The sequence below is a fragment of the Ambystoma mexicanum genome, chromosome 3q (genome assembly GCF_040938575.1).
Source record: "Ambystoma mexicanum isolate Mex_15411 chromosome 3q, UKY_AmexF1_1, whole genome shotgun sequence".
Classification (NCBI taxonomy): domain Eukaryota; kingdom Metazoa; phylum Chordata; class Amphibia; order Caudata; family Ambystomatidae; genus Ambystoma; species Ambystoma mexicanum.
Window position 1 is genome coordinate 875496663 of NC_090926.1, and position 12688 is coordinate 875509350.

The window sequence follows — 12688 nt, forward strand, 5'->3', positions numbered from 1 at the left end:
CAGTGCCCACTTTTCCAAGGTGAAGTACCGGAAATTGAATTCCATCAATCTTTCTAGCTGAAGGATCATTGCCATAGGTCCCAGGGTCTAAGAGTACCTAAAGTAGATTTACCTATTTGGAGTGGTACATGATCAGAGGAGGTGAACCCATTGGACCATGACCAAGGGAACCCACAGATCCAGAGTCCATTTTAGCATGCATGAAATCTCGACCCACTTGTGAAAACTGATACTTGATCTCACTCAACAGTCCAAGACATACTTGCTCCATTTCATGATCGCTGGTAGCAGGTGCAATACTTAAGCCATCTTCTCCAAGAATGGATTGAAAATCCTTTCAGCCTCTCTATTTGGCATATTGTCTCATGGCTTTTATGGGATTTGTCTTGTCTGTCTGATCAAAAATTGAACACCTTGGTGTTTGATGGTTTTTAAGGCCAGTATGATTAGCTGGCTGTCAACGCCTTTGTGCGAGTGCCCTTGTGTGTAACTGCAGCCCAGAGGTGTATGGGTATAACATAGCAAGACCCTGGCCCTTGCTCCATTCGGATTTCGGATAGGATTGCTACATGTTTACTTGATTGCTGCTGGAGGATGTTGGGCCAAAGGTCATGCTTCTGCAATTTTAGGAACAAGGCCAGCCGACTAACCGGGTCCTGTATCCTATCCCTGTGCTCCATTTCTTTGTTCTTGTCTGCTGGATGCCTTGTCTTGGCTGCCCTCATCTTCCCCCTGGTTCCACAGACCGGCTGGGTCAGGACTCCCATGCTGGGATTGTTTCTGGGATGTTTCACTGCAGTCTTCTAGAATCACAGATTTGGTTGTGCACCTTCGGATAGGAAGTTACCATCGTCCAGAAGGGTGGTGGGACACCAGTAATCCACCTCGGCTGTTTGTTTTGACCATCCTGGGCAGCGTCCTCCACTAGCGTTTTTCTTTGTGGGACCGTTTTCTGCTGGCTCGCTGTCCCTCGAGCCATCTGGATCCGTTTGGTTGGGATACTCAGGCTTCTTGGAGCTATCTGCACAAATCTATGTGATCACTGCGCCGACGAAAATGTTGATGCCAATTACGGCACAGCACAGTGATCAGATAGATCACTTTGCCCGTGACCCCCAACCCGCATTCCCCTACCTGACCCTCCCACCCCACTTACCTTACGGTGGCACACTTCTGTGTGCGCCGCCGACTCCCCGGTATCCCTGCGGCGTCAGTTCCTCAGGGGTGGGTCGGAGCCGACGCTGCAGAGTGCTTTCTTTTTTTTTAATTGATTTTTTAAATGTTCTTGTCCTCCGCAACCCCGGACTCCAATTACTGCGCCCAAGGAGAGCGGGGGACACCCCTGCTCTGTTTGGGTGCAGTAATGGGAGTCAGTAAAAAGAACCATTGTTTTCATGTCTGGCTTGCGGATCCCACTCCAGTGAAGGTAGATTGCCTTTCTTTTGGGCGGTCTAGGTATTCGTAGGTCTGGGGTTCAAGTCCCTGGGTTACAGGCAGCTGTAACTCAACCTGCAAGAGAGGATTTCTACTTCAACTTTCCTGAGCAGTGTTCGAGAACTGCCATCAACTTGGGCCCTGGTGATGGTGAGTTATTCAAGATACCCCTGAAGGCATCACAGAGGTTCATGTTTGTGGGATTTTATAGGTCTCCTACCATGTTTTTTCATTGACTTGCACTGGCGACTACTGCGTTGCTTCTCTTTTGCTTGTGCTGCTGGAATTCAAACCTGGCATTGGAGTCCACTGTGATGTCCCAAGGTGTTGGTTTGCAACCTTCTCTGCACGTGTGTAGTAGAACTCCGAATTACCTGACTTTTCCCCATAACTGCGGCTCTGCCTATGGACTTTGCCCAGTTTATTTCTGTGGGGATCTTTTCAACTCACCTAAAACTCTCCCACTTGGAATGCACTTAATATGTCTTTCACACCCTGGTGTTGGGGGCTGGGGCGGGAGGGGGGGGGGATACAGACACATGGGCGGTAACAGCCAGCCAGCCTGAGACATGGTAGGCATGAGCTAAAAGAGGACTGGGGCCGTTACCAGCCATGTCTGCCCCACCCCCCCGCCTTAGCCCCTGGCTGGGGCGTGAAAGCTGTGCGTACTCCGGGGTTCATCTGGGGTGTGAATGGCTTTCTTTTTTTCCTCTGGAGATTGGCTGCCATAAGCGATGACAGTCTCCGGCGAGGGGATGAGTGGTCAGGCAGTGGCCAGGTGGGGTGGATGGAGTAAGAAACCAAGATGGCCACCGCCAAAGGGAAAAGGGACTAAGACCCTTTTCCATTTCTATGGTGGAGGCTAGAGCAGGAGGTGCATCAAACCGGAACATAAAGCTCTGGTCCTGCAGGTAAGTGGGAATGGGGGGGCGGCTCCCTGTTGCCTCCCCACATACAAAATATAAAATGCTGCCATCCGGAGAAAGGCCTCAGGTGACTGGACAGCAGGCATGGAATGTATATTCTCGCCTGCTGTTTCAGCTGCCCGATTACTCATGGTCCTTCCTCGCGTGCGCATTGTACATAGACATTTACATGCTTAAAGTTCTACATTACACTCTGTACTGGAAGTTAATTGTGACTAACTCTACTAGCTACTTTTGCATCATTGTATTTCTAGGAATGTAATGAGACTTTATGGGTCTGGTGCTACAACAATCATTTAATCCTAACCTTTGGTGGCAGCCTGGGCTCTAGTGATGAAGTCTTAACCGCTTCATCCTTTCCCCTCAGAGAACATTTCGGTAGTTTAGTGTACACTGCAATGTGCAGATTATATGTGATCGAGGTTAGTAGGGTTACTGTGACTGTTTTCAGTTTGACATATTGGGTCCTTTTAATGACTGTTAATGTATGTGTTTATTCTCTAGTTTTCCCTTTTCTTCCTACCACTTAGCTTAAGTGTATAGGGCCATTAACCACCATCACCAGGTAGTGGCCGTCAGTGGGGTCTCAATTGCCCATTAAGGTTTCCATACATGTTATGTTAAAGGCATTTGTACTGCACGGTCACCACCGGAAGTGGTCTCCAGGCGCGCTGCCGGATTTGAAAGAGGAGGGGTGGGGTTGGTAGGGTGTAGCGGGAGTAGGATAGGAAGAGCTGTGATGTCCTGTTGGCAGCTTCAGTTTGGTTTTCAATGTGCGCTGAGCTTGAGTGCGGTTATCGGATCGGTAAGAGTTCCTATGTGCTGTTGAGACGAGTTATGTGTTGGTTGTTGCGGTGTGGTGAAGTACATGCGGATTGCTGTGCGGAGAAGTGGTTGTGTGGGTTTCAGTGTGAGAAGTGTATGAGGAAAGTTGAGGTTTTTTCTAGTTTTGGGTTAGTTGGTTAAAAAAAAAAATGTTTTTTATTACCGCATTAATCTTTGTGTTTCTGTTCTTTGCGCCGCATCCAAGGTATGATTGATTGGCTGGTAGCTGTCCCTAGTGGAAGCAGGCGTGTTCCTCTATTCTGGTGCAGGGATGTATATTTTACAGGGTTCAGCTTCCTCCCTGCCCGTTTCCTCTATAGACTAGCGGTATGTGGATACGGTTGTAGCTCACAGGCATCTCAGGCTTGTGGAAAATGGCAAAAGGTTTGGCAGATTATGGCAATCGAACATTCTGGGACTCTGGGGTCAACACCGGTTGCTGTGGCGTTAAAAGTAATGATTTCAAAGTGTAAATGCCGTTCTCAGGTTGAGAATATAAACAAAGTAAGAACGCCTTGCTTCAAGTAAAATTAATACTTAGCCATGTCAGAAGGATGAGAAATGCAGGTTGAGCGGTGCCCGGCGAAAGCAGGACAATTCCTAAATTTTTGAAGCTACTAAAAACAATTTTTTTAAAAGAGGAAAGTAGCACTTTGGAAATTCAATTACTTGGCAGTCCGATTGGGCAGTGAATGAGATGGTCTTATTTATTGGGCTTTTACATAAATTGACATACCTTTAAACGTTGCCATCTTTTTTATCTCAATCAACCACGGATCTTGATAAGCATCACTCAGTGGCAATCTTTCAGTGAGTCGTCATCTCCCTTCTTCAACTCCGACTATGCTTTGTATGAATGTGCATCCAAATCAAGAGCACGAGTGTCCTCTACTGGCAATAAATGGTTTGACAGACCAAACTTGTTTCTAAGGTCTCATCAACCTAACAAACGGACATCTACTTTTATAACACCTGACTGAGCATGTTATGCATGGGTTGTGCAGATTCGAATTAGGTTCATATTTAAAACACTAAGTGCAGTTTTAAAAAAGTAAATTAAAAGACATAAGAACTGATACAAGTCAGACATGGGTGCGAATCAAAAGACAACCTAAGAAAAAAAAAGGTCTATACAAACATCTTATTTGCTTGCTTAAACTGCTCGTCTTAAAAATAATCATTTTAGCACGTTTTGCACAAATATGAAAACTCTTAAACAACGTAGCCTCAAACATTTATTTTGAAAGCCCATAAATTTAACAAGATGAAAGGTCAAGAAAAAAAAAGACAGCCAACTCAAAAGCAGGCATTATAAAAAGACATTTGTTTTCGAATAATACTATGCCAAATGTGTATGGGGATTGGGCTGCAGTTTATGGATGCCACTCTGATGGCCAGTGGGCCATAATTAGTGACAAGAGTATGTGAAGTGCTTAGCACTAGATTGTTTATGGTATGAGGGGGCAAGGGCAGGAAACAATGCCTACTTGTTTTTATTCCTGTAATACTCCTTTTTATTACCAAGTCAGCGTGCTTCTAGCTGAAAAACATGTTTTCTTCAGGGCTCAAAATATGTTGCGATACATATCCTATGTTATGCTTTAGTAGGGAACAAACCATATGACTATGTGCTGGATAGAGTATAACATGTACAACTAAAGAGTCAGAGAAAAAGAAAAATCGAGTGTTATAAATAGTGTGGCTTGGTAGTCACCCATGTCCAAACAGCGAGAGGAACATATGTGCTGCTGGTATGCCAATTGGTAGGTGAAGTCATCATTCTGAGCAATGCTCGCTCAGCAGTCGCTCACATTTTAGAGATCGCTTACCTCATATCGTACAACCTTGGTGGTCTCTTCATCACTGTAACATGGTTTACCCCATCCTCTCCCCGTGTTTTCGATGTCCTCCTACCCCCAAAGGCTACTGCATCCAAAATGATGACTGGCCAGGAAGGACAGGAGGTGGAGTGGCAACCATCCACAGGAGTCATCGGCCATGCTCCATCAACCCCTCTCCCAGAACAAACTTGTTTGAATCACTCACTGGCTGGTTGGTTCTCATTTCAAAATGAATCCATCACCTTCCATCCCATCTACAGACCACCTTATGGGAGTGACTGTCATTGTCCAAATCTCATTCTTCCGTCTCCTCATCCAAATTAGCACACTCTAATAATGTCTCCCACAGGGATTTTAAAGTCCCCCCCCCCCCCCCCCCCGAGTCTCATGCCGGCACCAACACTCTAAGCATGCTTTGCACACTGACCGAATCTACATTAAGCAAATTGTGCTCTTGCCCACACACAACAAATGCAACACCCAAGACTTGGTGTTTGCATCATCCCCTATCCAACTTAACTGGTCTAACCACGCAGCCATCCCACTATGTCACCCTCTTGACTACGGCCCAGTGATCAGGCTAAATACCTCCTTACTTAGCGCTGCTTGTTCAAAAGCTTCCCGGTCAACAAGCTAGACGCAAACTTTACAGACTTCCCCATAAGTGGGAATGCATCCCTCCTCCGAGAACAGGTGTCTGCAACCTTTAGCTCTTTAGTTTTGAACTACAACTCCCATCAGGCATATCCAGCATATTCAATATTGAGTGGTCATGGGAGTTGTAGTCCAAAACATCTGGAGAGCCACAGGTTGTAGATCCCCGTCTTAGAATTAATTGACAATTCTGCTATGAAAACGGTGGTCACTTATGCCCCCCCCCCCTATAAAGCAGCTGTTTTAAGACCAAATCATCCTCCCCTTGGTACACCCCTGAACCCGGTTCCAACAAACACTCAGAGCCCTAGAGAACCAGTAGCGCAAAAACAACAACACTAGAGCCCTTACTAACCTCAAATCCATTTGCGCCAACCATAGGATTCCGATTACTGAGGCCAAAGCCGATTACTACCACACCACCATCGTGGCAGCTTCTAACAGGAGCTAATAGGTAAAGCATTGTACCAAGCCCTCACCCAACCCACGAGGTGCCAGCAACTCAGGAAAAATATGATGGAATCAACAACTTTTTTATTGAAGAAATTTGACAGATACACAAATCAATCTGCCCCAGCGTTACCACCCTTGCCCCCCCCCTCACCTCCCGGACACCAGCATGAACACATTGACCCTGTGGACCCAATTCTCTCCTCTTAACTCCCACATTCAATAAACAGATGCCTCCCACAAACCAACCTCCAACTGGCAATATCTTCCTGGACTCCTTCAATAAACAATGGATGGGCCCGGCGCTCAACACACTCTTAGGCATCATTAATGCCTCCCTCACTGAATAGCAATTCCCAGACATCCTTAAGAGTGGACTCATGACATTTTTTGAAAAGAACAACCGTAGACCCAGACAACCTTGCCAACTACCCGCCCAATCTTGAAAAAAGTATTCGCTACCTAACTACTCGCCAGAATACGACGACAACTACAGCTCCTTTGTGACTATCAGTCTGGGTTTTACCCAAATGCAGCATCATGACAGCCACTATTTAGGTGGTGACGATGCAAGACAAATCATGGATAAGGGCAACTAATGCCTCATCATCCTCTTGGCTGCTTTCAGCACCATCGACCACTGCATTCGGCAGACTCCAGGCCATACAGATGAACACTTTGCAGTCTGACTTCCAGTCTTCCTTCGGAGTGCCCCAATGCTCCATATTCTCTCACTGATCCTATTTAACCTTTAGATGGAGCCTCTGGTCACCCTTGTCCTTCCAAAAACACATTGAAAAGAAGGCAGAGACATCCAATCTGCACCCTTTGCAAAATCAAAGCCTTCATCCTGCCACAGGAATTCTGGACATTAGTGCGGGCCTTTTTGGTCGCACAAATCGATGATAGAAAGGCCTGCCTGATGGGGATTTTTAGACCCTCACCTGGCTCTCCAATCTATAGAAGCCTATGGCAAGATTGTCCAAACAAAATCAGAGGCCTTGCCATCATTTAAAAGGCATCATGGCCATGCACCCAACTGGATGTTGCCACCATTGACTCTTTCAAAAACCTTTCCTGCCACTTCCCGCTCTCCCCAACATGCAGCCACTTTTCACCTGTTCTACAGACCATCAAGCCCAGCACCTCCTTCATCACAGACTTACACCACGTCTCTCATGCATGCCCACAACATCTTCCTCTGCTACGTCAACAGCCCGGGAAACCCAGCAACTAAGTCAGTGAGGGAAAACCTCTGCTGCCTACTCGTCACTCCCTCACACAGAACACAAACCCACCTCACAGAAAATAGAATATCCTATCCTTGTCTTCACCGACCTGCATCACAGCTCTCCAATCCTGCTCCACTGGTCAGACCATCTGGCAATCCTCTTTGAAATTAATCACACTACACCAGTCAAGTAAACCCATCGGAAACCCAGCAAGCAAGCCTTCAGATCATCCAAGAACTTTCCAGTAGAAGCTCTTACGGAAAACCTTGCCAAACTTCATCTCAAATTGGCTGTTCTCCCTCTGACTAATTAGGTCCATCACTCACCTTTCAAAGAGCCCAACAACACCCTCACAACCAACATAAACAGCCATGCACCTTAAAGCCTAAACCTTCTACACCCTGGTACACTCAAGAATTCAATTTAAACAAAACAAACGAACCGTCAGAAAACAAGTAAAGTCTTGGCAAAAGTCCTAAAGCAGATGCAACCTCGCCCTGCTCAAGGAACTCTGTACTACATGTATTTATTTAATCTGTTGATAGCGCCCAAACCGGGTAGTATCACAGCGCTAATTGAGGTTACAATACAGTCAATACAATAAGGATGATAAGACATTTGTTAAACAGTACTGTTTTCAGCCTTTTCCTGAAGATTAGATAGGAGGGCTATTTGATACAGGGCGGTAGAGCGTTCAGACTACAGACATGCAGACTGATCACCACTATCAAGTCCAACTTCACCAAAACGCCATAGCCAAGGCAAACCATGAAAGTAGAGCCCTTTTCAAAACCATCAAGCACTGCATCAACCCTCTACCGGACCCCATCCATACTGCACTCAATTGAAAAATCTGCCACCATTAACTCTTTCTTGATCAAGAAGATCAACATGACCTGGCAATACAGGCACAACGCCACAACTGATAACACAAAACCACAACTACCTGGCCAACTTTCAAGGAACCTAGCCTGGAAGAGCTAATTGCCACCCTAGCATCCCTCAAGGCCACATCATACGTGGATGACATTCCTCCTGCCTCCATACTCAAGACCCTTATCTTTATTTAATTATTTATAGATTTATATTGCGCCAAAAGCCTGTCGGCATCGGGGGGCAGACAAACACAATCAAGACAACATGAAGGAGATGGGACGAAAGGCCCTACCTAAGAGCAGAACAATTGGACTGATGGTCCTTACTTAAAAAAGGAACGTTTTCAGATTTATTTTGAAAGTTACATAGTTTGGCTCAATTCTGAGCAATAGGGGCAGTTTGTTCCATTTTTGTGCTGCTAGCACTGGAAGGCTCTCCCTAACCCTTTGGTGCGTCTATGAGGTTGGACGAAGATCTGGCCTCGTGCCTCTGATCTAAGAGAGCGCCTCGGGACATGGAGGGTGTTCCTTTCCTTCAGGTAGTTCGGTGCTTTCCGATGAAGGCACCTATGGACCAGCGTCATGGATTTAAACTGTATCCTGTCCTCAATAGTCAACCAGTGTAACGCTCTTCTATTGGCGGTCATATGATCACTTTTGGTTTTCTATCTTATTATTCTTACCGCGCTGTTCTCAATTACTTGACATTTTGCTATGCAATGTTTATTATGACTGAATCACTCCTGCCTTACCTGACAATCATCAACAGCTCCCTAACGCAAGGCAGCTTCTTCTGCCCGACCCTCAAAACCGGACAAATCATCCCACATCTCAAGAAACCAACACTGGATCCTGATGACCTCAGCAACTACCGCCCCATCGTCCATCTTCCCTTTCTAGGTAAGATCCTTGGGAAAGCAGTAGCCATGCAACTCCAACACATCAAGCCTTACAACCTCCTTTAGTCCTACCAATCTGGCTCCAGACCAAGATGCAGCACAGAAATGGCTACCATCAAGGTGGTCGACAATGCCATTCAAATCCTCTATCATTATTCTTACCTACTCGTTCTCCTTGACCTCAGCTGCATTCGCCACAGTAGACCACCAGACACTAACAATCTACATCACTGCATGGGGATCAGCGAGATCGTCCTCAGCTGGTTCAAATCTTCCTTTGCTAATCACCACCAGTTCATACAAATTGATTCCTTCATATGACCAACTCTACCAATCACCTGTGGAGTCCCACAGGGATCTGTGCTCTTCCCAGTGATCGTCAATTTTTACATGGAACTGCTCGGAACCCTTGTTGCTCAACATCCACATCCACCAACATGCAGACGATATGCAGCTCTATCTCAAAATATCCTCCATCAAACCACACAGCCTGCCTCACATTGATCCAGTCATGGATGTCCATTGGTTACTTGAAGCTCAGCCCTCCAAGACTGAATTCCTACTACTGACCAACATCAAACAACCTGACATCCAGACCTGGCTATGAGCCACAAGGGCTTCACACCCCAGCTAGCCACCTGCGCCAAGTCCCTCAGGTTCTACCTCGAAAGACACCTCTCCCTCAAACGACACATAGCAAGAAAGACACAAAAGGCTTGGTATTGACTTTCTCTCCTGTGGAAAATCAAGCCCGTCATCTCAGAAAACAACTTCAGATCTGCTGTCCAAGCCCTGGTCCACTCCCACCTGGATGATGGCAATGCGCTTTTTCGAAGGCCTTCCGACAATTACTCTGGCACCCCGAGATGTCTCATGCATGCTGCAGCATGGCCGAAAAAGAACCAATCACTGCAATCCTCACCAGACTGCACTGGCTCTCGGTGTAAGCCTGTATCATCTTCAAATCCTGCAGCATTATCTACAAAACTGTTACCGTGAAGTCCCCAGCTACCTCACTGAGAAACTCTGCATTTCCGGATGATCCACCAGAAGTAAGGGTATGTGCAGGCTTGAACTCCACCGGTGCCAGAAGGAAAGAACTAGAAGAAAAGCCCTTCTGTTCATATGCTTGTAGATACCTTGGTACCAAACCGCCCGCCAACCCCCTCTCTAGTTGGCTCCATGCTCTCTTCTTTCTCTGCTTCCCTCATGTTCTTCCCAATATTATTGGTAAAGCGCCCTGTTGCTTCCTGAAGCTAGGTCCGCACTGAACAATCCTAATAATAATAATAATAATAGTAATAATAATGAGGACAGAGGTACTTTTAATTTTAAGGATGCTATGAAAAGGTAAACACCAACTGCTGTCCAATTCCCTCTAAATTTTTACTAATTTGAGATAAAAAAGGGAATGAAGTAACTGACCTGAAAAAACTGTAGCTGTTTTTCCAAATTCCAAAAGAAAGGATGTTTAAGCACACATCTGGCTGACGGCCGTTTCTGTGGATCCATGTTGATCATCTGCTCTATTAAATCATGTGCAACAATATCTTCTGCAAAACAAAACAGTAAAGTTGGTCTATTAGTGCCAGGGGATCTGGAATAATAAGAACAAAACTAATTCAGAGATGTAGCTGGCATTAATCATTTAGATCTGTTGTCCAGTGCAATGCACATAGGAAATCAAGGCAGGCATGTGATGTTGTATAAGGCCATATGCAACCTGTGGCACAAGTTGAAATGTGGTGGTGGCATCAGACCACAGGTTTCCCACAAAGGCCTGTTTATAGATGGATGGGCATGCCATCTAACCAGGTCATCTCAGGATGAGGGGGACTGGTGGCAAGATATAATTTATTTGCGATTTATAAGGCACCACCTGCAAGCAAAGGCTCTGAGGGTTTTTTTCAAAGCAAATGGAAGGGCGTAGAAGAGAAGATTGATCTCACAAGTTTAGCTGAAATTCAGATCAGGCTAGTGCTCAATAGATGAGTATTGCACATGATTATATTAAGTGCACGAATAAAACATTACATTAAACTATAGGTGCCAGGATTTGAACGCGACAGACCGATATGGAACAGCCAGCTAGGACAATGGTAGGAAGTTAAGGATGTGCCCATGATGGATTCTACCAGTAGTGAAGGAGCAAGGACGAAGAAGTCAGAAAAGCCAGAGTCCAGCCAGTATCAGCAGGGACGGTTAATGAAGACAATGCTGGATGGACGAGTTTGTGTCTTCAGCAGGATGCTCCTCTTTGTAAGGGTTATGGCTCCAATGATAATCTGAAGAATGGCTGCAAAAGTCTTTTGATCCAGGATTCGAGCTAGAGTCATCAAGCCCACCAATGGTAAGGATCTGCACCATTCAAATTGGCTGGGGATGTCCAGCCATGGACAGCCTCTTGTCAACCAATCTGCCCAGCAACAGACACTTTGGCATTGATGTGGACTGGGACTAGGCAGATCCTGCCACAAAAATACACCACCGCTTGTTAAAATGGATTTCTAGACTCTGGCCTGGCGTACAGATTTTAGGAGGCCACCCAAGTTATAGTAAAATGGGGAACTCTGAAAGGTTGGCCAAAAACCCAATTAAGGTAGCAGTGGAGAGCAGTCAAGGCTATTCCGGGAGGGAGTGTGGTCAGGGGTCCACAGGAATTACACACAATTCAATTTAGACAGGAATGTATAAAACTACAGTATTTATTCGAGGCCTTAAACACTAAAAAATTAAACAAGCAGGTGAGAATATCGCAGGATATTCAATAAGGGATACATTACTCACCATAATTATATTTCTGATGCTTGTATCTGCTTAGATTCACATGCTTTGCATAGACTGACATCTAATGGAAGCTGCAGAGTATTATAGTTATCGAAACTCGAAAAGGGACATCGACAGGGTGTGCTAGTAATACTATCCCTAGTGTGCATTCAATGACTCAACAAAAGGAAGAAATGCGATGAAGTAAGGTGGAACCAAGTCCCAAGTGATAATCCCTAGCTTCAGCAGTCCAATCCCTAAGAACAGTGGGGCCTTGTAGTCAAATGTCAGTGCTTCACACCAGAATTTATCTGTAGCAAATACGTTATTTGTGTTGGTGTATGTTCAGAAGAAGAGATGCAACAAAGCTACTACATAAGTAAATGTGTGTTTTTATCTTTCAGGGTTTTCAACTCCGGTTCAACGACCAAAAAGGAGTGGAATGGAAGGATACAAAGACTTGTTCTCAATGTTATCTTATGGAGGACCGGGGACGCCAAACAAATGCTTTGTATTTACTTACCACCGGAATCAGATTTTATAAGGTGACTGGATGGGTCAACTGAGGGAGGGGTCGCTGGAGGTTGGATTTCCCGCTGTTTTTTCTGGTAAGATGTGCCTAGGGGCGGTGATATGATAGGTAATTTATAACGCGTTTAATACCCTGAGGTTTCTAAGCGCGAACCCGGGAATCGAACCTGTGTTGCTCCATGTCGTCTTGCTTCCAAGGCAAGTACGTTGCCCGTGAGCTTTCCTCCCGAGACAAGAATGCAAGGATTATTCTGG

At 45.6% G+C, this 12688-nt stretch overlaps 1 protein-coding gene across 1 annotated transcript in view; it reads right to left on the reverse strand.

Moving 5' to 3' along the window:
• Positions 1-12688, reverse strand: part of ERN1 (endoplasmic reticulum to nucleus signaling 1) — a 749808-nt gene that overhangs the window by 119003 nt on the left and 618117 nt on the right. The window contains exon 19 of the mRNA XM_069654991.1: positions 10562-10689. Within this exon, the coding sequence (XP_069511092.1) occupies positions 10562-10689 (128 nt within the window). The remainder of the gene's footprint in view (positions 1-10561; positions 10690-12688) is intronic.